The sequence below is a fragment of the Aulonocara sp. 'chitande type north' Nkhata Bay genome, linkage group LG20 (genome assembly GCF_057382095.1).
Source record: "Aulonocara sp. 'chitande type north' Nkhata Bay isolate Kocher_YH1m ecotype deep benthic linkage group LG20, A_spYH_male_GT1.1, whole genome shotgun sequence".
Classification (NCBI taxonomy): Eukaryota; Metazoa; Chordata; class Actinopteri; order Cichliformes; family Cichlidae; genus Aulonocara; species Aulonocara sp. 'chitande type north' Nkhata Bay.
Genome location: NC_141363.1, coordinates 6011537 through 6037821, shown reverse-complemented (window position 1 = coordinate 6037821; position 26285 = coordinate 6011537). Strand labels below are relative to the sequence as shown.

General features: G+C 38.5%; 3 protein-coding genes and 1 pseudogene across 3 annotated transcripts; all 4 read left to right on the top strand.

The window, feature by feature from the left end:
* Positions 1-2421: 2421 nt before the first annotated feature.
* On the top strand, positions 2422-6327 carry LOC147304991 (uncharacterized). Its single transcript, XM_086277795.1, has 5 exons — positions 2422-2591; positions 2932-3069; positions 3264-3404; positions 3900-4040; positions 5807-6327. Exons 1-5 carry the CDS (start codon positions 2480-2482, stop codon positions 5953-5955), a joined length of 681 nt encoding a protein of 226 aa, XP_086133921.1. The 5' UTR covers positions 2422-2479; the 3' UTR covers positions 5956-6327.
* A 7214-nt stretch (positions 6328-13541) lies between these two features.
* Positions 13542-16886, top strand: LOC147304990 (uncharacterized). Its single transcript, XM_086276478.1, has 7 exons — positions 13542-13842; positions 14528-14659; positions 14816-14953; positions 15629-15760; positions 15917-16054; positions 16396-16533; positions 16635-16886. The coding sequence occupies exons 1-7, from the start codon at positions 13827-13829 to the stop codon at positions 16649-16651; spliced, it is 711 nt and encodes a 236-aa protein (XP_086132604.1). The 5' UTR covers positions 13542-13826; the 3' UTR covers positions 16652-16886.
* On the top strand, positions 16686-24665 carry LOC147304989 (WAP four-disulfide core domain protein 2-like). Its single transcript, XM_086277904.1, has 6 exons — positions 16686-16740; positions 23255-23401; positions 23516-23647; positions 23812-23949; positions 24148-24285; positions 24387-24665. The coding sequence occupies exons 1-6, from the start codon at positions 16686-16688 to the stop codon at positions 24407-24409; spliced, it is 633 nt and encodes a 210-aa protein (XP_086134030.1). The 3' UTR covers positions 24410-24665.
* LOC147304988 (uncharacterized) lies at positions 24419-26027 on the top strand (annotated as a pseudogene).
* The last annotated feature ends 258 nt before the right edge of the window (positions 26028-26285 follow it).

The following is a 26285-nucleotide window of genomic DNA, read 5'->3' as shown; positions in this document are numbered from 1 at the left end:
GGGTGGGCGAGAATGACCGAGCTAAGATCCTGTGGGACTTCCAGATACAGACAAAAAAACTGGTGATGGCTAACCAACCAAAGATAGTAGAAGTGGACAAGCAGAGGAAGTCGGCTGTAGTAATAGATGTAGTGATTCAGAGAAACAGAGGAAGAAGGAACATGAGCTTGAGAAGTACAAAGGGCTAAAAAAAAGGGCTCGAGAATATGTGGAGGGTGAAGGCAAAAGTAGTCCCAGTGGTAATCGCAGCACTCGGCACAGTGACCCTCAAGCTGGGCGAGTGGCTCCAGCAGATCCCAGGAACAACATCCAAGATCTCTGTCCAGGACAGCTGAGATACTGCACATGTATATGCTATATATGTTTCTATAGGTATGTGTGCGTGTATATGGACTTTTGGTAATGTTTTGAGATAATTCATTTTAATCTTTTATTTTATTTTAACTTTGTTAAACTTTTAAGAACTTTGTTCTTCTTTTCAGCACTTTGGCTGACATTTGATATCTTTCAAATGTGCTATACAAATAAAGTTGACTTGACTCTATGATATTTATCTTGAAATGTGCTATATTAAATGAAATTGTATTATTATTTAAACATACTAGTATACTGCAATGATCTATCTTATGATGATTACTTTTATTTGTTTTTGTAGGAAACATTTCTTAACTTTCAATTACTTTGGGCTACATTTTACTGCATAAAAAATGCTTAGACATGTTTTGTTTAAGCATTCTTTATGTTTTCGGGGTGGTACTGTACATCATGACACAGTACAGTAGATTATGTGTGCTGGCACCACTTTATCAAAATCAGGGGACCGAATCAGATAGTCTGGCAGTCCAGTCTCACAGCAGAGTGATCAGAAGTCTAACACAGACTGTGTCAGCTCATGCAGAAATAAAATACAATTGTGCCGACTGATATTATCTCATTAATTTGTCCCTATCACTACTATCATGGTTCATGGGTATGATATCATATAGTGATGTTTTTGATGTTTCATAGAGACAGAAGAATAATCTACAAGAGATAGAAGAAGAAAAAGTGAGCAGTGTGCAACAAGCCTGTTTGGAGCAGTAATCGAAATGCTCAACCAACAAGATATGAAAGGGAAGAAAATATTTAAAATGCATGTATGTGGACTGGATTAATCTTAGTGTATTCATTTTTTATCTAAAAAATAGTAATCTCACTTGTATAGATTAGTTGAGAGAGAATGAAGGGATAAAAAGAAATCCTAGCGATAAAAATAAGACTAAAAAAAACAAAACAACAAATAACAAATGATTTTAAGGGATCCTCAGCTCTTCCCATGAGGGTGGCACGGATGCCCCTCCGGTGGTCCTCCTTGGGCTCTCGCACTCTGAGGCCTCTGGATGTCTGGGGCCTGGATCTCCTCCATGCCTGCTTCATGCCCTGGGGGACGGGGCTATGGCTCGCTACATCCTCTTGCAGACCATTACATGTGGAAACCATTTGAATACAAGCGCGCTGATCCACACAGGTGTGCACACGGGTGTTCACTGCTCGTAGACTTAAATTACACCTTTCTTGGCTGCTACTTCAAAGCACATTGTGCGCTGTCTGTCCTGCGTGCTGCACAACAACATTGAATATTTAGTATTTACTGCTGTTTACGCTTAGCTAGATTAATGCGATGGTGTTGTGTTTAGTATGTTGCTTTGGTTTTTTTTTTTTTTTTTGCTTGTTTTCTATTCTTCTTCTCTCAACAGGTGATCCAGGAGATTTTTTTTCTCCCCCCCTTTCTCACTGTCCCTCTCCCCTTCTGTTTTTCTTTTCCTTCCTCTTCTTTCTCCCTTTCCTATCCCTCACTCATGTCTGTCCCGTCTGTAACATCTGAAAATAAAATATAATAAATAATAAAAACAAAGGTCGATCAAATGGACCAATACGGCAAGGCCATGATGATCCGTTTGGCAAAGTAAATCCATTGGGTATCCTTGTTGGTCTTCAGACAACAATTCTGATGGCTAAAGAACCAAATGGGACAGGCAAAAAAACAAACAAAAAAACAAAACAAAAAACCCCCCAAAAAACAAATGATTTTAAAAACATTAACAAGGACATATGGTACTGAACAAGAGATTAACAATTAGATTTCAGAGTACAAGCAAAAATATGTTATTTCCAAGAAACGATAAACCTTGGGTGCCAACAAGGTCTATTGCTATGAAAAAAAGTTAACATTGAAGCGGTGTTAATCTTCTTTATGACCATGTGGTTGTCGTCATGCTGGATAAAGAAGATACTGAAGTCTGTCTTGTTGCATTACTAATATGTAAACACAAGACTCATATCATCATGTGAGCAAAAAGAACAAAAAAATCAACCTTAAATGTGCCTGATATGACACCTTATTAGAGAGAATAAAACTCTAAACACACAAGGATCTGGCATCCTTTAACTGGCCTGTTCAGTCAGTGGTTGTGCACAATCTTTGGAGCAAGAGGTGAACATGGACAAACTGTCATCTACAGTTTATGTGTTGATTGTAGCACTTTGTGCATTTCCGCACTTTGGCACTGTTTTTCACGCACATGCTTTGAGAAGAGGTGGCATTTCGACAGGTGAGTTTCCTTTGTCTTTGTTTGCAATCTGTCTACTTATTGATTGTTTCTAAAATCAGGAGAATGCCCATGGCACCTTAATCTTGCTCTGTAATGTATGGGAATGACAACTATTGTAGAGACCAAATATGCTGTAACTATGATGGTGGAAAAGTCTGTGTCCCTCCTGTTTTCAGTACGTGTTACAATGTTTAATGTCTTCTTAAGAGTGTGTGTGAACAATCTCATTAAATAAAAGCACTCGAAGTAGTACAAAAATTACGTTTCTTCTAATAAAAGCCACATTTGCATTTTCGAGAGCTCCTTGTCTAAATGGATGTTCTTGTTTTTTTTTAAATAGCAAAGCCAGGAGTGTGTCCTGTCAGGTACTACATACATGCAGATTGTACCGAATCTTGCTCTAAAGACAGTGATTGCCACGATAATGAGAAGTGCTGCTCCAATGGATGTGGACATGAGTGCATGGCTCCAGTCATAGGTGAGAAATGAACAAAGTAGCTTTGTATTATATCTAAATATGTAGATTTTTTTCTCATTTGCTTTCTGTTCAGCAACCAATTTGGCAACCACAAATCACAGACTTCACACCTCATTTCCTACTGCTGATCACACTTCTTTCTCACTTTACAGCGTCAAGTCCATATTTTCTGACTGACTTTGTTTTCCTTTCAGTGAAGCCAGGATTGTGTCCTCACAGGCTTCCCGCAGCCCTTGGACCATGTGTTGAGTCTTGCTCGACAGACAGTGACTGCCACGATAGTGAGAAGTGCTGCTCCAACGGATGTGGACATGAGTGCATGGTCCCAGATATAGGTGAAAAAACAACAAAGCAGCAAAGACCACCCCAAAGTGAAAATGACCTACAGGATATCTGTTTATTATATCATCTGTATCATGTATATGAAGAATAAATTGTAAATTTGACTTAAAACTACAGTTTAATCATGATGGTACCTCATCACCAGTATGAGGTACAGTAGCCTCCCACTGGGAAACAGAATCAGGGCAAAACAGAGAGCTAAGAACTTGAACTAAAGATCACTAGGGTGAAAAAAAAGTTAAATAATGAGTCGCAGGGTAGAAATGATTATTGAATCAGACGACAGTGCTGAGTACACATCATCTTAAAAAGACAATAAAATGTTTCATATTTGTCACACACTCTTAGATAAGATTTTGGTTCATTTTTTAATCACAAATCACAGACTTCATACCTCATTTCCTACAGCTGATCACACTTCTTTCTGGCTTTACAGCTTCAAGTCCATATTTCCAAATATCTTTATACTGACTTTGTTTTCCTTTCAGTGAAGCCAGGAGTGTGTCCTCTCGGGCATCCCCCAACCTTTGGACCATGTGTAGAATCTTGCTCTAAAGACAGCGACTGCACTGATAAAAAGAAGTGCTGCTCCAATGGATGTGGACATGAATGCATGGCACCTTACATAGGTGAGAAATGAACAAAGTGACTGTTTACAGCATATCTTTTGTATCACATCATATAAAACAGCTCGACATACACTTTATTTAATCCCACACTGGGGAAATTCAAAAGTTACAGCAGTAACTTAGTTACAGTATTTTTATTTTAAGAAATTTTTAAGAAAAAAGAGAAGATAAAAGATGATGAGTTGTGGATCATGTTGTGAAAAGTAGTTCTTCTTTATGACCATGCGGTTGTTTGGATGCTGCAAACAACCACGTGGTCACTGGGGTTCAATGTTGGGCAAGTTACTTTAAAAAGTAATTAATTATAGTTACTAGTTACTTCTTCAAAAAAGTAACTGAGTTAGTAACTGAGTTACAATATTCTAAAAGTAATTAATTACTTGAAAAGTAACTATTGCGTTACTTTAAAAAAACGTTTAACCCTCTGGGGTCCAGGGTATAATTGGCCATTTTTAACTACTTTTGATTTTACCTCGACATTTTACCTTTAAAAACTATTTACTTTGTCTTGTTTGGTATTATTCTTTTTAGCACAACCTCACGTGTCTGAATTTACAGTTATGTTTTTATTTTGACATACTGTATTAACACAACTGATCTAAAATCAGACAAAAACATAAAATCAGAGTAGAAAAGTTATATTTTTTACTGTAACAACCACAAACATGAATCATATCTCATAACTTTAAATGCAAATATAAATTGTCAGTTTTAAAATCCTATGCACAAGTTTTGCAAACAACAAAGTTATTTGCATCCATTTACCTTTTACCTTGATTTTTCAAATAACCATTTCAAACTATTTACAGAACAATCAGCTGTTCTGCATTCAATAAGATGCCACACAAATTATTTGTGCCACTCCAAAAAAATAATTTGTTTGTTTTTTTGCTCATAAGCAGAGAGTGCTTGCTAGCGCTGCCCTTAGACCAGGGGTGTCGAACTCCAGGCCTCGAGGGCCGGTGTCCTGCAGGTTTTAGATCTCACCCTGGGTCATCACACCTGAGTTCATTACCAGGCCTCTGGAGAACTGCAAGACATGTTGAGGAGGTCATTTAGCCATTTAAATCAGCTGTGTTGGATCAAGGACACATCTAAAACCTGCAGGACACCGGCCCCCGAGGCCTGGAGTTCGACACCTGTGCCTTAGACAGTAAACGTGACGAAACTATTGAGGAAAAAACGCCGCGTATATATTGTTTATCATGACTCTGGTTTTACGTGGCCCATCGACACAATTTAAAAACTGGTATATATCACCTTGTTGCTTTGTCTTTAAGTGGTCGTGTGATTGGCTCACCACGACTACTTTATTCTTCCTCAGTCAAACAGCAGCACTCATGCAATTGTTTTGCCCCCTTAGCTCCAGGTGTTGTGCTAGACAGTGATTGTGATTACCGTCCGCGGGAGCGCGCGCAGCTGCTTAAAGCTGTAGCGTCCAGATTACTTACGTAGTCAGCTACTTCCGTGCAATTGATATAAAATGCGGTAAGCTGAACACAGCTTCAACCGTCTGCTTGTTGAAAAATAGTAACGGACCGCGTTTTCTTGTTAGTAACTGTAACGGCGTTGTAACGATAGGAATAGTAATTAGTTAGATTACTCGTTACTAAAAAAAGTAACGCCGTTACTAACACCGTTACTTGTAACGCTGTTATTCCCATCACTGCTGGGGTTTAATAGCCTCATGGGATATTTTGCAGAGGGAAAGTGTAACACTCTCTGGTTAAAGTTCTTTGTCTTTAATGTTTTCTTATTTTTTTCAGTGAAGCCGGGAGTGTGTCCTCTCAGACTGTTGGATGACAGAAGGTGTGCTGAATCTTGCTCTAATGACATTGACTGCCCCGATAATGAGAAGTGCTGCTTCAGTGAATGTGGTCGTCATTGCATAGAGCCTTACATGGGTGAGATATGAACAATGATAAGTAGCTAACACTCCCTAAACACTTTTTAAGTGGTTAAAGGCATTTTGTAACAAATCATATTCTCTATTTTGGTGTATCTGTAAAGTCCCCCGAGCGGTGGTCACTTGAGGCCTCCACATGTGTGCCAAGTAGTACTATCATGATGGTCAGGGTGAGGGTGAGCTCTGCTGATTAGAAATCCCTTTTTTCTTTCGTTAACGTTATTAAGACTTTCTGTTTCTGATGATAATCATGTCTCTTACAAAGAAAAAGCGGTCTGTTTGCATTATTTTCTTGTTTTCTTATTTACATCATGCAATCTTACCTTAGTGTAAAAACACTGTATTCAAGAAACAGTGTTTCACAATGAGTAGTATATCTGTTCCACTTCTAATAAAAGAGTTATAGAATGATGCATTGTGTGTTGTTTCTTTATGTAAAACAATATAAATTGCCCCTCACCTGTTGATTTGCTACACATTTGTAATAGGCCTCTGATTTCAAAAGTCTGTGAGGTTCAACAGATCAAATGCAAATGTTTATGATGCTTAAATATTTGTATTTAACATTCAAAATGTAACTAAAATCAGTGCAAAATAAATTTTTGGTAAAGGGCTAAAAAGCACACACAGATACAAAAAAAACAGAACCAAAAATAAGATAAAAGTCTGATAGAAACACTGAAACATGTTCTCCACCTGGTGGTGAGGACAATAGGTCATGCATTCAGGCCATGCCCTGTATGCACACTCGCCACACCAGACTCCATTGCTGCCAGGCATGCTGAAGAATGTTTAATGTCTACTGAAAAACATTTTAGACAAGCCTGTGAAATATTGGAAGAAGAATATTCTGTGGTAAGATGAGCCCAAAACAGAAATTTCTGTAGACCATAATACACACCATGGAGTTCAAAAAGCACTGCATTTCACCCCAAACAGTTTGGAGTTGGGAACATCCTAGTGTGGGGCTGTTTTTCATGCTTCCTATAACTAAAGGAAGGATGAATAGAAAAATGTAATGACACATTCTTGATTTTAAGAAAATCTGCTGTCATCTATCAGTAGACGATTTGCCTAAAATCCCACCTGAGCAATGCATGTGACTAGTTTCTCCACACAGGAGGCGTCTTGAAGCTATCATCACCAAGAAAGGCGTTTGCATGAAGTATTAAATACATTTCCAGCAAGGATGCTCCCCTGTGTCATTTCTCATTATTACATGTAATTTATGGACATATATGGGTTGATGTCTTTGCATGTGTGAATTGGATGGGTTGTTGACGACATCGGGTGAGAATTTCATGTCAATAACACCTTTAGAAATGAGTCTTGTTACATGCTCAATTATCCAGGTAAAGAAATCCCCAAAATTTGATTTTATTCATCTGGACGTAACGTTTTCAGTGGGAGAAGCAAATCTACTTGTAAACAGTATGTTTACATAGTGACTGAAAGTTTCTCATTTCAGTCACTCGAAGTCAAGAAGTCAATTGGTTGAATGACGTAACATTTCTCCGACTGAGAATGATACTGTTCATTCTGTCTAGATGAATAAAACCAACTTTTGGGGGCTATTTATTTAGAAAATTGATGACACATTGTCACAAACGGCAGCAAGACTGCCCCCGTGCTCACTTGGTTGGCATCCACCAGGATTGTAAATGCACTATCAAAATATGGAGCTGCTAAAACAGGAGGGAAGCACAACAAAGGCTTTACATTGTCAAACGCTAGCTGACATTGTTGAGATGAAATTATTTCAAGTGCCTTAATTCTATGCTTTATATGAACTAAAATGCCATATAACCATATAGTGTAGTATTAAGTGGACACGGCCCTGAAATAAAGGCATTAGACTACATGTCCTTGGGGCGTAGAATGCTGTAGACTCTCACCTACGCTTGCCTGGGAAAAAGTAGATAACAGGGGACCATCTTCTAGGGGAAAGTTACTGAGACACTGTTGTTTAGACTAGAGTGAGAGAGCTGGTAATAAAACTGTTAGGCGCGCGTCACCATTTTGAGATCTGCGGCAATGTGTCATGCAGGACGCACACTTCAACAACTCAGTCAGTGGGAATACAACAGTGGAAAGGTTTTTACTTTGACTCTTTAGGAAAGCAGAACGCCTTTGGAAATCAACTAAACTTGAAGTTCACAGGCTTCACTGACTTTTAAAGTTTTGAATTGTGACGGTCCTGTTTACATTTAGGATCTTTTAGAGCCTCACACTCCCTCTTGCAGCCTGAGATCATCTAATCAAAGGCTGTTGGTAGTGCCCCGAACATGTTTTAAAAAACCAGAGGTGATAGATCTTTTAGAGCGGTGGCCCCCAGGTTGTGGAATTCTCTCCCTCCATCTTTACGTTGCCTGGATTGTATTTATTCTTTTAAACATCATCTTAAGAATAATTTATTTAGACTAGCTTTTAATTAGATTTTTGCTGTAAGTTTGACTGTACTGTTTTATGTTCATCTGTTTTATAGTATTGTGGAGAGTGCTATATAAATCAATAAATCAATAAAGTAAAACAAACCTCTATAATAACTCTCCAAACCCCAAACTCTTTGGAGTTCCTTCTTTGTTGTTGAAGGAAGATGCTCCTCAATTGTTGCAACCTTTGCTGTCACATTGGCCACAAGCCCTTGTCACACCACACGGCCAAGATAGATCACCATCACCTTAGCAAACTCACATTTAGCCAAGTTAATAGTAAGCTTGGCATCAGCCAGTTGATCAAACAATGCTTGCATGTGATGAAGATGAGCATCCTACTTGTCAGTGACCCTCTAAGCCGGTTACAGCTTTATTCCTAAAGCTGTAACCGTCCACAGAGGGTCCTATTCCTCTGTGGGGCAACCTGCATATGGCCAATAAAGCATTCATTCATTCATTAATCACTGAAATGCTGCCAGAGCATTTCTTAAACCAAATGGTATGACTTTATGAGAATAAGGAACTAAAGGGGTGGTGAAAGGTGATATTTCCTGTTCCCGTGCCTACAATGGCACCTGCCAATAACCTTTAAGCAAATCAAATTTACTTGAAAATGTGGCCGATCCAACCTGGTCAATACAGTCATCCATTCGTGGGAACAGAAAAGAGTTTGTTACAGAATTGACTTTTAAATCTATACAAAATGTTTTATCTGGCTTTGGCACCAGGATAGATGGAAAAGCAATGTCATTTCAGAGCATAAAAGAAACTTCAGCACCCATTTGTTTAAGCTTTTCCAGTGACCTGCGATAGAATCACTTCTTAACTGGCTGTACATCTCCAACATCAATATCATGTTCAACCCAGTCAGTGCAAAATGGTACATCACCAAACAAACAGGTATACTTTAACCACTAAGAAACAGACAAAACAGGGTGCACAATGTCCTTAACACTCTGACTAGAATTTTGGTCACTTATATGATACAGTTTGAGTTTGTTTATAAGACAAAGCTGAACTGACTTTGTCCAACAAACCAATTTGAGCCTGAACAATAATGCATGAAAGGCAATTCTCTTCATGTATTAATCACCAGGAGATGTGGCATGTCCATTTGACAGCTGGTACTTTCTCACTTTTACTTGAGTAAAGAAGCTTAATCGGTACTTCAACTTTTACTGGAGTAGGTTTTTTTTTTAACAATAGCATCTGTAATTCTACTTAAGTACAGAATATCTGTACTTTTGCCAACTCTGGTCATGAGATGGTAAGGACTACAGATGAATTTAAAAATAAAAAAAGAAAGAAAGAAGGAGCACAGGAAACTAGTGAAGTGCCAGGGGTTGAAGGAACAACTGAGCAGATGTGGATGTCACTTATATGATACAGTTGGAGTTTGTTAATAAGACAAAGCTGAACTGACTTTGTCCATTTTGATGTTGAAACTAAATAGTTCAGATCAGAAAGCTTTTCTGACCATATGAAGGTCTGTATATCAGGCCTGAAATGGAGATCCCACAATTGGAGACGGCACCACAACTTGATCCCCAGGATTAAACTGACGATGTTGTGTGCCACAATCATTCACACTCTTCATTCCAGTCTGTGCCTTTTGCCATAAAACCAACTACAAACAATTGGCATCTAAACCTATTCACAATGACAGCCAAGGTTTTAAGTGGTTCTGAATCAACCCCATTATCCTTTAATGCAGCCAAGGGTCCATGCGCACTATGTCTGAACACAAGCTCATTAGGGCTCAAGCCTGTGCTCTCCTGGACTGCCTGTGTGTGTAATGTTTATGAGAACTCCTTACTGAAACTGGATGTAAATATTTGACTCTGTTTCTCATCTTAATATAATACCTCTCATAATGCATTCTTGAATGATTTTTTCATCGTTTAAGGTGAACAAAACCGATTGCTTGGTAGACCTGTCTTAAATTGTTTCACCACAGAAGACTGTTCCTTTTCTCAAATACAGGTTATCAGCTTAAAGCATTAATTTTTATCAAAAGCATTAGTTAAAAAATGTACAGTCGCTAAAGAAGATAAGTTTTAATAAATGATAAAAAATATATATATATACACATCTTGCTACTTGGTCCTTTGATCTTAAGAATTTAAAAATATCGTCAATTTCTAATGCATTTTGGCCAAAATCATCCAACATGTAAACACATAGTGCAATAAATTGTAAAGATAACTGTTAGTAACAGTTTCTTATGCTTTTTAAGGTGAGGATTAAGGATCCTTTTTACTGCGCTGTGTTGTATTGTCCTCCCTGACTAATAACAGTTTGTTATCAGTCGTTCCTTTTAAGTCAACGTTTGCGCCCGTTTTTAAACTTTCATCCCTGGATAAATGCCAGTACTCGCTGTTTAAAGTGTTCTTTGAAAAGTTGATATCTTGTGGAGATCAACTCGTTTACACATCCATCTCCATCCTTTAAAGGAACTTTTGTTTTGTTTTTGTCAGGGCTCTGTGTGCGGGCAGGCGGAGGTGAGGATCCAAATGCAGGACTCGGAGGCTGAATACAACTCAAAAACCTCAGCTTTCTTGCTGGCAGAAAACAAAACGCGAACTGAACAATGAATACTGAGAACAGAAACACACAAGCACAATCTGAGAGTACAACACGACACTGAGCAAAGGCAAACACAGGGCTAATATACACAGGGGAGTAATCAGGGAATGGGAAACAGGAGAGAGACACAGCTGGGAGAGGTTAGGGCTAACGAGACAGGGGAGCAAAGCTGGACACACTGACATAAGACATAATCTTTCAAAATAAAACAGGAACCAATAAACAAAGACGCAGACTAAGAAACATGGACTTTACACGGGCAGAATTAAACCTAACCCAGAATAAGCTGGAACATACTAAATATCATCATCATCACCTGACAATAGATCAAGACAATAACCAAAAATACAAAATCAAACCAAAACATGAGAACTCAAAATGCTGGATCAGAACTGACCCAGAACCATGACAGTTTTTTTCAACATTTCAGTAATACATGTGAGGGACGCCTATTTTTTTTAAAACCTGGCTTCAAAGAGCAGAGGTAATCCTGAGGTATTTATTCAGCAACCTTACATTATGTACTCCTTCTTAACCAGCTGTATCAATTCTTTCAAATTAGGCTGTAAAAGCCTTCTTGTTGTTTGTTTATCGTTGTTGTACTCCAGCTTTTTACCTGTTTGGTTACCTGAGTTTTCAGTGTTAGCTGACTGGATGAAAGCATCCTTCTGTTCTCACAAAATTTGACCTGCACCTTTGCTCAAAAATGTGTTTCAGTCTATCTGACTCTGTGTGCTCAATATAATCAAGGATCCACTAGAATCTGCTTGTTTTAAGAATCTTATATATCCACCCACTTAAAAAGAACAAACAAACAAACAAAAAACCATTTAGCTAACCTTAAACATGACCATTTACTTTTAAGAGTTTAGAAAAGGTTACAGCTGTGCAGCGTACAGCTGTTTTACACAAATACAGCGTTTGTGAAAATGAGCTCATTTCAGTGAAACAGCTCTTCTCAGTGAAGTTATGAGAGAGTGTTCTGCTTTTCTGACGATGGACCTGACCTCTGCCTTTTATACTAGTGAACACCACATTACTTAAAGTATTATTTATAAGTGTTCATTTGTCTCATCATAAGTACATTTACTTGTTTTTGTTAGGAATGTTTCCCCACTTTTGATCACTTTGGACTATTTCTTATGCCATAAAAGAACTGCTTAAACACTCAAACCTTACATGTAGTACAAACATATTGTGTTTTGGGCTGGTACTGTACATCCTGACAGAGTACAGTAGATTATGTGTGCTGGCACCACTTTATCACAATCAGGGGACCGAATCAGATAGTCTGGCCGTCCAGTCTCCCAGCAGAGTGATCTGAAATCTAATACAGACTAAACTGTGTATCACCTCATGCTCATGCAGAAGGAAAATACAGTTGTGCAGACTCATATTATCTCACTAAGTTGTCCCTATCACGTCTCTCATGGTGAATGGACCTCACGCAGTGATGTTTCTGATGTCTCATAGAAACAGACGAATCATCAACAACAATAGAAGAAGAAAAGTTTGTGCAAGAAATGAAAGAAAAAAAACCTTAAAACGCATTGATGGTAATGTGATCAAATATAGTGCATTAATTTGTTATCCTAAAAAAACAGCAAAATCACTTAGACTATTAGAGACTGAATGGAATTCTAGTAAGAGGTGAACAAAAACGAGGGATATCTATACACCCCTGAGGAAGAACAAGGAGAAAAAACAACAATAAAAAGACGATAAAGAACACTTTACAGCTAAGGATAATTTTGTTATATGAATGTCATAGTGAGTTGACTCCTCCTTATCTAAAGGCACATTCTGGTCCTATCTGAACCACAGGAACAGAAAAAATAAAAATAAAATAAACAAGGATACAAAGCACATAAAGAAACAAAAGATATTGTGATTGTGTTGTCCAGTTCTCTTTCTAAGAACTTTTAAAAATCTTGGTTACCAACAAGGTTCAGCAGTATAAAAATAAAGTTAACATTGGGATAAAGTGGTGTTAATTTCTCCATGACTATGTGGTTGTTGTCATGCTGGATAATAAAGATAATGAAAACTGCCTAGTGGTTTGACTAAGATGTAAACACAAAATTTGTATCATCATTTGAGCAACAAGGAACATAAAAAACCAAATGTGTGTGATATGAAACCTTATCAGACAGAATATAAGACCACAAGCACAGTGATCCATCATCCTTTAACTGGCTGCTCAGTCAGTGGTTGCGGACAGTCTTTTTTTTAAAAAAAAAAGAGGTGAACATGGACAAAAGCTCGTCTACAGTTTGTATATTGATTGCAGCACTTTGTGCATTGGTGCACTTTGGCACGGCTTTTTCTAAGGTGAAACCTAAACCTGACGTTTTAATAAGTGAGTTTCTTTTGAGTATTGTTTCTTTCTGAAATGTGCATGTTTGTCACCTCAGCTGTCACCTGATTTACCACAGCTGATCCATATCCTTTTTTGCCTCACTGCCTCGGGCTACTGTGGCTCAAGAGTTGGAAGTTTGTCCTGTGATCTGATGGTTGCCAGTTCAAGCCCCAGCTCGGACAGTCTTGGTCGTTGTGTACTTGGGCAAGACACTTCACCTGTTGCCTACTGGTGGTGGTCAGAGTGCCCGGTGGTGCCAGCGGCCTCAAGACATTTTGATTCATTTGCTGCAGGGTTCAATAAGATTTTTCAGAGGGACAACCTAACGCACACTCTGGTTAGAGTTCTTGGTCACTTTTGATTTCTCATTTCTTTCAGCAAAGCCAGGAGTGTGTCCTCGCAAACGCTGGGACTTTGGGCTGTGTGTTGAATCTTGCTCCAATGACTATGACTGTCGCGGTAAAGAGAAGTGCTGCCCCAAAGGATGTGGACGTGAGTGCATGGCTCCTGTCGGAGGTGAGAGATGAACAAAGTAGCAAAGATCACTCCAAAGTGAAAATTATCTGCAAGATATTTCATTTATTATATCATCTACAATAGAAAGAAGAGAAAAAGAGTGATTGCAAAGGATGTCTCTACCTGACTTATTTAATTGAACTATAAAAAAACATTTACTTGCAACTTCATGAAACTTGACAGGTCAAGAGGTCAGTTTTAAATATGTACGTTGTATATACATACATATATGTGTGTGTGTGTGTGTGTGTGTGTGTGTGTGTGTGTGTGTGTGTGTGTGTACACATAGGACAAAAAGTATGAGATGGAGGTCCAGCACTGTGACAATCAGAGCAAAACAGAAAGACACGAATTTGAAGTCAGATAGGGTGAAAAAGAAAATTAAATCTTGAGTCAATAGACAGAAATGTCATTGAGACGACAGGGAAAGAGGATGAGTGAAAAGACGGCTGGAGCTAATTAAGCGTTTAAAGACATATTTGCAATTAACTTGAAGATATTTTAACAAGCAAGTTTATTTTGCCTCAGACATGTTCAGTTTATAATCTGCTGCTTACTGTTTATTACTAAAATGTGCATGTTTGGTTTGTTTTATTAAACAGCCAAACTGGCAATCACACAGCATCAGAACTCTTATCTCATTTACCACTTTACCACAGCTGATCTATGTCCTTTTCTGCTTTAGTGCCTCCTCCCAAACCAGAATGTCCACCGCATCTTAATCTTGCTCTGTCACGTAAGGGGTGTAATGACTGTCCTAGAGACCACACATGCTGCGTCTATAATGGTTATGAAGTCTGCGTCCCTCCTGTTCTCAGTACGTCTCACAATGTTTGATTTCTTCTTAAGAGGCTGTGTATTTAATTAAATCTTTTTAAAATATAAGAAGTATTTTAAAAATAATATTTAGGCTACATTTACTGCACTCTCTAGTTGGAGTTCTTTGTTTGTACTAATTTATTTTTCCTATCAGCAAAGCCAGGAGAATGTCCTCGCACGCACCTGACTGTTGGACTGTGCATTGAATTTTGCTCCAATGACTATGACTGTCGCGGTAAAGGGAAGTGCTGCCCCAAAGGATGTGGACGTGAGTGCATGGCTCCTGTCGGAGGTGAGAGATGAACAAAGTAGCAAAGATCACTCCAAAGTGAAAATTATCTGCAAGATATTTCATTTATTATATCATCTACAATAGAAAGAAGAGAAAAAGAGTGATTGCAAAGGATGTCTCTACCTGACTTATTTAATTGAACTATAAAAAAACATTTACTTGCAACTTCATGAAACTTGAGAGGTCAAGAGGTCAGTTTTAAATATGTACGTTGTATATACATACGTGTGTGTGTGTGTGTGTGTGTGTGTGTGTGTGTGTGTGTGTGTACGCACATAGGACAAAAAGTATGAGATGGAGGTCCAGCACTGTGACAATCAGAGCAAAACAGAAAGACACGAATTTGAAGTCAGATAGGGTGAAAAAGAAAATTAAATCTTGAGTCAATAGACAGAAATGTCATTGAGACGACAGGGAAAGAGGATGAGTGAAAAGACGGCTGGAGCTAATTAAGCGTTTAAAGACATATTTGCAATTAACTTGAAGATATTTTAACAAGCAAGTTTATTTTGCCTCAGACATGTTCAGTTTATAATCTGCTGCTTACTGTTTATTACTAAAATGTGCATGTTTGGTTTGTTTTATTAAACAGCCAAACTGGCAATCACACAGCATCAGAACTCTTATCTCATTTACCACTTTACCACAGCTGATCTATGTCCTTTTCTGCTTTAGTGCCTCCTCCCAAACCAGAATGTCCACCGCATCTTAATCTTGCTCTGTCACGTAAGGGGTGTAATGACTGTCCTATAGACCACACATGCTGCGTCTATAATGGTTATGAAGTCTGCGTCCCTCCTGTTCTCAGTACGTCTCACAATGTTTGATTTCTTCTTAAGAGGCTGTGTATTTAATTAAATCTTTTTAAAATATAAGAAGTATTTTAAAAATAACATTTAGGCTACATTTACTGCACTCTCTAGTTGGAGTTCTTTGTTTGTACTAATTTATTTTTCCTATCAGCAAAGCCAGGAGTGTGTCCTCGCAGGCACCTGACTGTTGGACTGTGTGTTGAATCTTGCTCTAATGACAGTGACTGTCCCGGTAAACAGAAGTGCTGCTTTACCAGATGTGGACGTAAATGCATGGCACCATACATAGGTGAGAGATGAGCAAAGTATTCTTGCACACTTAACCCATGTGGGTTAAGACCCAAACGGGTCCCTTTTTTTACGAGGGTCACACATGGGTTAATGAATCAAACTGAGAAAAAAATGAAAAAATAAATAATTTGATATACATTTGCTTGGGACTGCGTGGAACTTGAGAGGGCAAGAGGTGGTTTATTTCCAGGAAAGTTGTGTTACATTTCTTCATGATGACCTGGTTGTTTCGGTACTGCAAACACCCTCATGGTCATTAATTCATTTGAGGGTTTAGTAATCTAATGAGATCATATCTAGAGGGAGAGTTTTTCTTTAATGTTTTCTTATTCTTTTCAGTGAAACCAGGAGTGTGTCCTCACAGACGCTTCGATAACATAATGTGTGGCGAATTTTGCTCTAATGATAGTGACTGCCCCAATAATGAGAAGTGCTGCTTCAGTGGATGTGGTCATCAGTGCATGGCGCCTTACACGGGTGAGATATGAACAAAGTACCAAACACTCCCTAAACACTTTTCAAGTGGTTTAAGGAATTGTGTAACTAAGCCTATTCTTGACTTTGGTGTGTCTGTAAAGACTGGTACCTTGTCTGAGGCCTCCACATGTGTGCCGAGTACTACTATCGTGATGGTCAGGGTCCAGGACATCAGACGTGCTGCAGGACAACCTGTGATCACCTGCAGTGAGCTCTGCTGCCAATCTATAAAAAAACATCATTAAACTTACTGTGACCATCTCTGCAAATGAGTCCAAATCACTTTTTTCTTCTTTAGTGCGATAAGCACTTCCTGTTTCTGATGATAATCATGTCTCTCTGATTTTTTTCAAACTGACATATTTGTCTTACAAATAAAAAACGGTGTGTTGGCATTTTATTCTTGTTCTCTTATTTACAACATGCGAGCTTACTTCAGTGTGAAAATATTGAAGAAACTGTGTTTCACTATGAATAGTATATCTGTTCCATTTCTAATTACATAGTTATAGCATGATGCCTCGTGTGTTTCTTCTTTAATTATATACCAATAAAAATTGCCCCTCACCTGTTGAAATGTAGCAAGAACGGAAAGTGCTTATTGTCAGAGCACAAAATTATCCAGATGGATTATCAAAACATTCTGTTTCTCACTTGTGTCTCAAACTGGATTTTAAAAGCATTCATTCTTTCACAAATCTTTGTAAAAGCAGACTGCATGACTAGGTGCTTAATTTTATGCACCTGCAATAACTGGACTGAAAACCCCTGAATTCAGAAAGAAAGTGTGGCCCCATACTTTCATCAACATAGTGTACCTGCTTGAAAGTGCTTAAAATTGACACGTCACTAATGTAATGAGTCAACAAATCAAATGCAACACTTTATGACACTCAAGTAATTGTATTTACCTTAAAAAGTGTAACTAAAATTAGTGCAAAAAATGGTAAAGGGCTTCCCCTTTTATCTACAATCACTAGAATCACTTGGAAAACAAGTGATTTCCTGCTTTGAAATGTAAGAAAAAGAGAAAAGTTCTTTGAAGTGGTGGTGACCAGATGCCTCTCCAAACCACTGGAACACAGCAAGCCTGCTCCACGAATCACCATTAAACCCCCGACCCAGGGACGGTTTTTGAAAGTGTAACCTGACTATGTGAAAACTAAAGCACTGTTAAAACTTGGATTATAGATTTGACATGAGGACATGACTGTATCTGTACTTTATTCGAGTAGTAAACGTCAGTAAAACAAAGGAGCTGATAGTGGACTTCAGCACTAAGCAGGAGAGGAACTACCAGACCCCCGTCATCAACGAGTGCCCAGTGGAGAGAGTGGACAGCTTCAAATACCTCAGAGTTCACATCACGCAGGACCTGTCATGGTCCTGTCACATCAACACCGTGGTGAAAAAGGCCCGTCAGCGTCTCTACCACCTCAGACGCTTGAGAGACTTCCAACTGCCCTCCAAGGTGCTCAAGAACTTTTACTCGTGCACCATAGAGAGCATCCTGACGGGAAACATCTTAACCTGGTTCGGGAACAGCACCATGCAGGACAGACGAGCTCTACAGAGGGTTGTGCGGTCAGCTGAGCGCACCATCCGCTCCGAGCTCCCTGACCTGCACTCAATCTACAGCAGGCGGTGCTGGACCAAGGCCAGGAAGATCGTGAAGGACCTCAGCCATCCCAACAACAGACTGTTCTCTCTGTTGAGGTCAGGAAAGCGATTCCGCTCCCTGAAGACCAACACAGAGAGACTGAGGAGGAGCTTCTTCCCGCAGGCGATACGGTCTCTCAATCACACCACCACACAGTACTGACCCACACATATAGTTCTTACACACACACTGGACATTGTTTTCACTTCATCACTTAAATCACTTTAAGCACATTTGCACTGCACAAGACATAATGTGGATTGCACAACACTGGTCACTATATTCTTCATTACCAGTTGTACAGCTGCTGTTATTGTGTATATATATATACATATTTATATTTCTTCATACATTCTTATATAGTTCTATACTGTGTATTGTGTATTTTGTTGTACAGTTATTTTATTTTCAACTTTAATTTATATATTTATCTTATTCTTTCCCAGTTAAATTTACCCTTCATTCTAATTTGTGTTGTACAGTTATTTCATTTTTAACCTTAATTTTTTATATTTTATTCCTTCCTAGTTAAATTTACCCCTTTTAATTTTACATATTTATTTCCTATCTTATTCATAGCCTTTTCCTTTTTCTTTTTTTTTTCTTTAGGTCACAAGCAGTTGTCTAAGCATTTCACTGCATATCGTACTGTGTATGACTGTGTACGTGACAAATAAAATTTGAATTTGAAATTTGAATTTGAATTTAGTTCTTTCCTGACAATTTTTTGCCTTTTCTCCTTACATTTTCAAAACATGCTTTTTACTTTTGGTTTGATGCATTTGACGCGAGTTATCATTTCCTGTCTTTAAACAACAAACCAATTTGAGCCTGAAAAATAATGCATGAAAGGCAATTCTGTTCATGTATTAATCACCAGGATATGTGGCATGTCCATTTGACAGCTGGTACTTTTCTCACTTTTACTTGAGTAAAGAAGCTTAATCGGTACTTCAACTTTTACTAGAGTAGTTTTTTTTTAGTAGTTTTTTTTTAACAATAGCATCTGTAATTCTACTTAAGTACAGAATATCTGTACTTTTGCCAACTCTGGTCATGAGATGGTAAGGACTACAGATGAATTTAAAAATAAAAAAAGAAAGAAAGAAGGAGCACAGGAAAATAGTGAAGTGCCAGGGGTTGAAGGAACAACTGAGCAGATGTGGATGTCACTTATATGATACAGTTTGAGTTTGTTAATAAGACAAAGCTGAACTGACTTTGTCCATTTTGATGTTGAAACTAAATAGTTCAGATCAGAAAGCTTCTCTGACCATATGAAGGTCTGTATATCAGGCCTGAAATGGAGATCCCACAATTGGAGACGGCACCACAACTTGATCCCCAGGATTAAACTGACGATGTTGTGTGCCACAATCATTCACACTCTTCATTCCAGTCTGTGCCTTTTGCCATAAAACCAACTACAAACAATTGGCGTCTAAATCCATTCACAATGACAGCCAAGGTTTTAAGTGGTTCTGAATCAACCCCATTATCCTTTAATGCAGCCAAGGGTCCATGCGCACTATGTCTGAACACAAGCTCATTAGGGCTCAAGCCTGTGCTCTCCTGGACTGCCTGTGTGTGTAATGTTTATGAGAACTCCTTACTGAAACTGGATGTAAATATTTGACTCTGTTTCTCATCTTAATATAATACCTCTCATAATGCATTCTTGAATGATTTTTTCATCGTTTAGGGGGAACAAAACCGATTGCTTGGTAGACCTGTCTTAAATTGTTTCATTACAGAAGACTGTTCCTTTTCTTAAATACAGGTTATCAGCTTAAAGCATTAATTTTTATCAAAAGCATTAGTTATTAAAAAAATGTACAGTCGCTAAAGAACATAAGTTTTAAGAAATTATAAAAAAAAAATCTTGCTACTTGGTCCTTTGATCTTAAGAATTTAAAAATATGGTTAATTTTTTAATGCATTTTGGCCAATGTTTTTTAACATGAGGGATAAGGATCCTTTTTACTGCGCTGTGTTGTATTGTCCTCCCTGACTAATAACAGTTTGTTATGAGTCTTTCCTTTTAAGTCAACGTTTGCGCCCGTTTTTAAACTTTTATCCCTGGATAAATGCCAGTACTCGCTGTTTAAAGTGTTCTTTGAAAAGTTGATCTCTTGTGGAGATCAACTCGTTTACACATCCATCTCCATCCTTTAAAGGAACTTTTGTTTTGTTTTTGTCAGGGCTCTGTGTGCGGGCAGGCGGAGGCGAGGATCCAAATGCAGGACTCGGAGGCTGAATACAACTCAAAAACCTCAGCTTTCTTGCTGGCAGAAAACAAAACGCGAACTGAACAATGAATACTGAGAACAGAAACACACAGGCACAATCTGAGAGTACAACACGACACTGAGCAAAGGCAAACACAGGGCTAATATACACAGGGGAGTAATCAGGGAATGGGAAACAGGAGAGAGACACAGCTGGGAGAGGTTAGGGCTAACGAGACAGGGGAGCGAAGCTGGACACACTGACATAAGACATAATCTTTCAAAATAAAACAGGAACCAATAAACAAAGACGCAGACTAAGAAACATGGACTTTACACGGGCAGAATTAACCCTAACCCAGAATAAGCTGGAACATACTAAATATCATCATCATCATCACCTGACAATAGATCAAGACAATAACCAAAAATACAAAATCAAACCAAAACATGAGAACTCAAAATGCTGGGTCAGAACTGACCCAGAACCATGACAGTTTTTTTCAACATTTCAGTAATACATGTGAGGGACGCCTATTTTTTTTAAAACCTGGCTTCAAAGAGCAGAGGTAATCCTGAGGTATTTATTCAGCAACCTTACATTATGTACTCCTTCTTAACCAGCTGTATCAATTCTTTCAAATTAGGCTGTAAAAGCCTTCTTGTTGTTTGTTTATCGTTGTTGTACTCCAGCTTTTTACCTGTTTGGTTACCTGAGTTTTCAGTGTTAGCTGACTGGATGAAAGCATCCTTCTGTTCTCACAAAATTTGACCTGCACCTTTGCTCAAAAATGTGTTTCAGTCTATCTGACTCTGTGTGCTCAATATAATCAAGGATCCACTAGAATCTGCTTGTTTTAAGAATCTTATATATCCACTCACTTAAAAAGAACAAAAAACAAACAAACAACAAACAAACAAAAAACCATTTAGCTAACCTTAAACAATACCATTTACTTTTAAGAGTTTAGAAAAGGTTACAGCTGTGCAGCGTACAGCTGTTTTACACAAATACAGCGTTTGTGAAAATGAGCTCATTTCAGTGAAACAGCTCTTCTCAGTGAAGTTATGAGAGAGTGTTCTGCTTTTCTGACGATGGACCTGACCTCTGCCTTTTATACTAGTGAACACCACATTACTTAAAGTATTATTTATAAGTGTTCATTTGTCTCATCATAAGTACATTTACTTGTTTTTGTTAGGAATGTTTCCCCACTTTTGATCACTTTGGACTATTTCTTATGCCATAAAAGAACTGCTTAAACACTCAAACCTTACATGTAGTACAAACATATTGTGTTTTGGGCTGGTACTGTACATCCTGACAGAGTACAGTAGATTATGTGTGCTGGCACCACTTTATCACAATCAGGGGACCGAATCAGATAGTCTGGCCGTCCAGTCTCCCAGCAGAGTGATCTGAAATCTAATACAGACTAAACTGTGTATCACCTCATGCTCATGCAGAAGGAAAATACAGTTGTGCAGACTCATATTATCTCACTAAGTTGTCCCTATCACGTCTCTCATGGTGAATGGACCTCACGCAGTGATGTTTCTGATGTCTCATAGAAACAGACGAATCATCAACAACAATAGAAGAAGAAAAGTTTGTGCAAGAAATGAAAGAAAAAAAACCTTAAAACGCATTGATGGTAATGTGATCAAATATAGTGCATTAATTTGTTATCCTAAAAAAACAGCAAAATCACTTAGACTATTAGAGACTGAATGGAATTCTAGTAAGAGGTGAACAAAAACGAGGGATATCTATACAACCCTGAGGAAGAACAAGGAGAAAAAACAACAATAAAAAGACGATAAAGAACACTTTACAGCTAAGGATAATTTTGTTATATGAATGTCATAGTGAGTTGACTCCTCCTTATCTAAAGGCACATTCTGGTCCTATCTGAACCACAGGAACAGAAAAAATAAAAATAAAATAAACAAGGATACAAAGCACATAAAGAAACAAAAGATATTGTGATTGTGTTGTCCAGTTCTCTTTCTAAGAACTTTTAAAAATCTTGGTTACCAACAAGGTTCAACAGTATAAAAATAAAGTTAACATTGGGATAAAGTGGTGTTAATTTCTCCATGACTATGTGGTTGTTGTCATGCTGGATAATAAAGATAATGAAAACTGCCTAGTGGTTTGACTAAGATGTAAACACAAAATTTGTATCATCATTTGAGCAACAAGGAACATAAAAAAACTAAATGTGTGTGATATGAAACCTTATCAGACAGAATATAAGACCACAAGCACAGTGATCCATCATCCTTTAACTGGCTGCTCAGTCAGTGGTTGCGGACAGTCTTTTTTAAAAAAAAAAAGAGGTGAACATGGACAAAAGCTCGTCTACAGTTTGTATATTGATTGCAGCACTTTGTGCATTGGTGCACTTTGGCACGGCTTTTTCTAGGGTGGAACCTGAACCTGACGTTTTAATAAGTGAGTTTCTTTTGAGTATTGTTTCTTTCTGAAATGTGCATGTTTGTCACCTCAGCTGTCACCTGATTTACCACAGCTGATCCATATCCTTTTTTGCCTCACTGCCTCGGGCTACTGTGGCTCAAGAGTTGGCAGTTTGTCCTGTGATCTGATGGTTGCCGGTTCAAGCCCCAGCTCGGACAGTCTTGGTCGTTGTGTACTTGGGCAAGACACTTCACCTGTTGCCTACTGGTGGTGGTCGTGGTACCAGTGTCCGGCGACCTCAAGACATTTTGATTGATTTGCTGCAGGGTTCAATAAGATTTTTCAGAGGGACAACCTAACGCACACTCTGGTTAGAGTTCTTGGTCACTTTTGATTTCTCATTTCTTTCAGCAAAGCCAGGAGTGTGTCCTCGCAAACGCTGGAACTTTGGACTTTGTGAAGAATTCATTGAATCTTGCTCTCATGACTATGACTGTCCCAATAACGAGAAGTGCTGCCCCAATGGATGTGGAAATGAGTGCATGGCTCCTGTCGGAGGTGAGCATGTTTGGTTTGTTTCATTAAACAGCCAAACTGGCAATCACACAGCATCAGAACTCTTATCTCATTTACCACTTTACCACAGCTGATCTATGTCCTTTTCTGCTTTAGTGCCTCCTCCCAAACCAGAATGTCCACCGCATCTTAATCTTGCTCTGTCACGTAAGGGGTGTAATGACTGTCCTAGAGACCACACATGCTGCGTCTATAATGGTTATGAAGTCTGCGTCCCTCCTGTTCTCAGTACGTCTCACAATGTTTGATTTCTTCTTAAGAGGCTGTGTATTTAATTAAATCTTTTTAAAATTTTAAAATATAAGAAGTAGTTTAAAAATAATATTTAGGCTACATTTACTGCACTCTCTAGTTGGAGTTCTTTGTTTGTACTAATTTATTTTTCCTATCAGCAAAGCCAGGAGTATGTCCTCGCACGCACCTGACTGTTGGACTGTGTGGTGAACTTTGCTCCAATGACAGTGACTGTCCCGGTAAACAGAAGTGCTGCTCTACCAAATGTGGACGTAATTGCATGGCACCATACATAGGTGAGAGATGAGCAAAGTATTCTTGCACACTTAACCCATGTGCGACCCTCGTGAAAAAAGGGACCCATGCATTTCACGAAATTTCACGAATGCATGGCACCTATGTATGGTGCCATGCATTCATGTCACACATGGGTTATCTAATGAGATCACATCTAGAGGGAGAGTTTTTCTTTAATGTTTTCTTATTCTTTTCAGTGAAACCAGGAGTGTGTCCTCACAGACGCTTCGATAACATAATGTGTGGCGAATTTTGCTCTAATGATAGTGACTGCCCCGATAATGAGAAGTGCTGCTTCAGTGGATGTGGTCATCAGTGCATGGCGCCTTACACGGGTGAGATATGAACAAAGTACCAAACACTCCCTAAACACTTTTCAAGTGGTTTAAGGAATTGTGTAACTAAGCCTATTCTTGACTTTGGTGTGTCTGTAAAGACTGGGATCTGTACCTTGTCTGAGGCCTCCACATGTGTACCGAGTACTACTATCGTGATGGTCAGGGTCCAGGACATCAGACGTGCTGCAGGACAACCTGTGATTACACCTGCAGTGAGCTCTGCTGCCAATCTATAAAAAAAACATCATTAAACTTACTGTGACCATCTCTGCAAATGAATCCAAAGTGCGATAAGCACTTCCTGTTTCTGATGATAATCATGTCTCTCTGATTTTTTTCAAACTGACATATTTGTCTTACAAATAAAAAACGGTGTGTTGGCATTTTATTCTTGTTCTCTTATTTACAACATGTGAGCTTACTTCAGTGTGAAAATATTGAAGAAACTGTGTTTCACTATGAATAGTATATCTGTTCCATTTCTAATTACATAGTTATAGCATGATGCCTCGTGTGTTTCTTCTTTATATATATACCAATAAAAATTGCCCCTCACCTGTTGAACTGTAGCAAGAACGGAAAGTGCTTATTGTCAGAACACAAAATTATCCAGATGGATTATCAAATCATTCTGTTTCTCACTTGTGTCTCAAACTGGATTTTAAAAGCATTCATTCTTTCACAAATCTTTGTAAAAGCAGACTGCATGACTAGGTGCTTAATTTTATGCACCTGCGATAACTGGACTGAAAACCCCTGAATTCAGAAAGAAAGTGTGGCCCCATACTTTCATCAACATAGTGTACCTGCTTGAAAGTGCTTAAAATTGACACGTCACTAATGTAATGAGTCAACAAATCAAATGCAACACTTTATGACACTCAAGTAATTGTATTTACCTTAAAAAGTGTAACTAAAATTAGTGCAAAAAATGGTAGAGGGCTTCCCCATTTATCTACAATCACTAGAATCGCTTGGAAAACAAGTGATTTCCTGCTTTGAAATGTAAGAAAAAGTTCCCTCTAAACCTGAAGGGAAAAAGAAGAAATACACACATGTAAAGGAAGCTCTTAAAACATGTGATTATCCTAATTGGGCTTTCATCAAGTAAGCAAAGATGCACAGAAAAGAAGATCAGAGACCAACTAGGGAGGATAAGAAAGACAAACGCAACAACATTGTCATCCCCTATGTAACCGTTTTATCAGAAAAACTCAGGAGAGTCTTCTCCAAGCACGACATCACAGTTTACTTCAGACCCAGCAACACACTCAGACAAAAACTGGTTCATCCCAAACACAAAACTCCTAAACACAATCTTAACAATGTAGTATATGCTGTACAGTGTAGTGAGAAATGCCTAGACCTCTACATTGGAGAGACCAAACAGCCACTTCATAAACGCATGTCACAACATAGAAGAGCCACCTCAAGACTCAGCTGTCCATCTACATCTAAAGGACAAAGGCCACTCCTTCGAGGACACCAGTGTTCACATTTGGGACAGAGAAGAAAGATGGTTTGAAAGAGGAGTGAAAGAAGCCATTTATGTCCACTGTGAGCGACCATCTTTGAACAGAGGCGGTGGTTTACGACACCAACTGTCAGACGCCAATACAGTTTTAAGATCACCTCCCAGACGCCTTAACACCCACTCACCTGATGAGAGGTGTAACATCTTCAAGCAACTTAAAGAAGTCCAGACGCTTTTCTTTCCAAGCTCCTTAGCCATATTGTGAAAAATGCAAAACAAATTGAGGTAGACTAAGTATATTAGTTAAAGACTGATATTCCGCTATTTAGCGCAAGATAAACAAGTTAGTTTGCTGTAATGTCACAGGTTTAAAGCCATAGTTCGGTTATATCAACTAGATATAGTTGATATGTGTGACCCCCCTTTTGTGAGTGTGGACGTTTCCTCTCGTTGCTCTTTAAATGCTTTGCTTCTTTTATTGTTTTTTATCGATTTTTATGCTTATTTTTTCCCTTTTTTCCAT

Coding starts and splice junctions, on each gene's coding strand:
- LOC147304991 (XM_086277795.1), top strand. CDS start 2,480: ATGGACAAACTGTCATCTACAGTTTATGTGTTGATTGTAGCACTTTGT. Junction 2,592..2,931: donor AAGAGGTGGCATTTCGACAG/GTGAGTTTCCTT, acceptor TTTTTTAAATAG/CAAAGCCAGGAGTGTGTCCT. Junction 4,041..5,806: donor ATGCATGGCACCTTACATAG/GTGAGAAATGAA, acceptor TATTTTTTTCAG/TGAAGCCGGGAGTGTGTCCT.
- LOC147304990 (XM_086276478.1), top strand. Junction 14,954..15,628: donor GTGCATGGCTCCTGTCGGAG/GTGAGAGATGAA, acceptor TTTCTGCTTTAG/TGCCTCCTCCCAAACCAGAA. Junction 16,055..16,395: donor ATGCATGGCACCATACATAG/GTGAGAGATGAG, acceptor TATTCTTTTCAG/TGAAACCAGGAGTGTGTCCT.
- LOC147304989 (XM_086277904.1), top strand. CDS start 16,686: ATGGTCAGGGTCCAGGACATCAGACGTGCTGCAGGACAACCTGTGATC. Junction 16,741..23,254: donor ACAACCTGTGATCACCTGCA/GTGAGCTCTGCT, acceptor CATTTCTTTCAG/CAAAGCCAGGAGTGTGTCCT. Junction 23,950..24,147: donor TTGCATGGCACCATACATAG/GTGAGAGATGAG, acceptor TATTCTTTTCAG/TGAAACCAGGAGTGTGTCCT.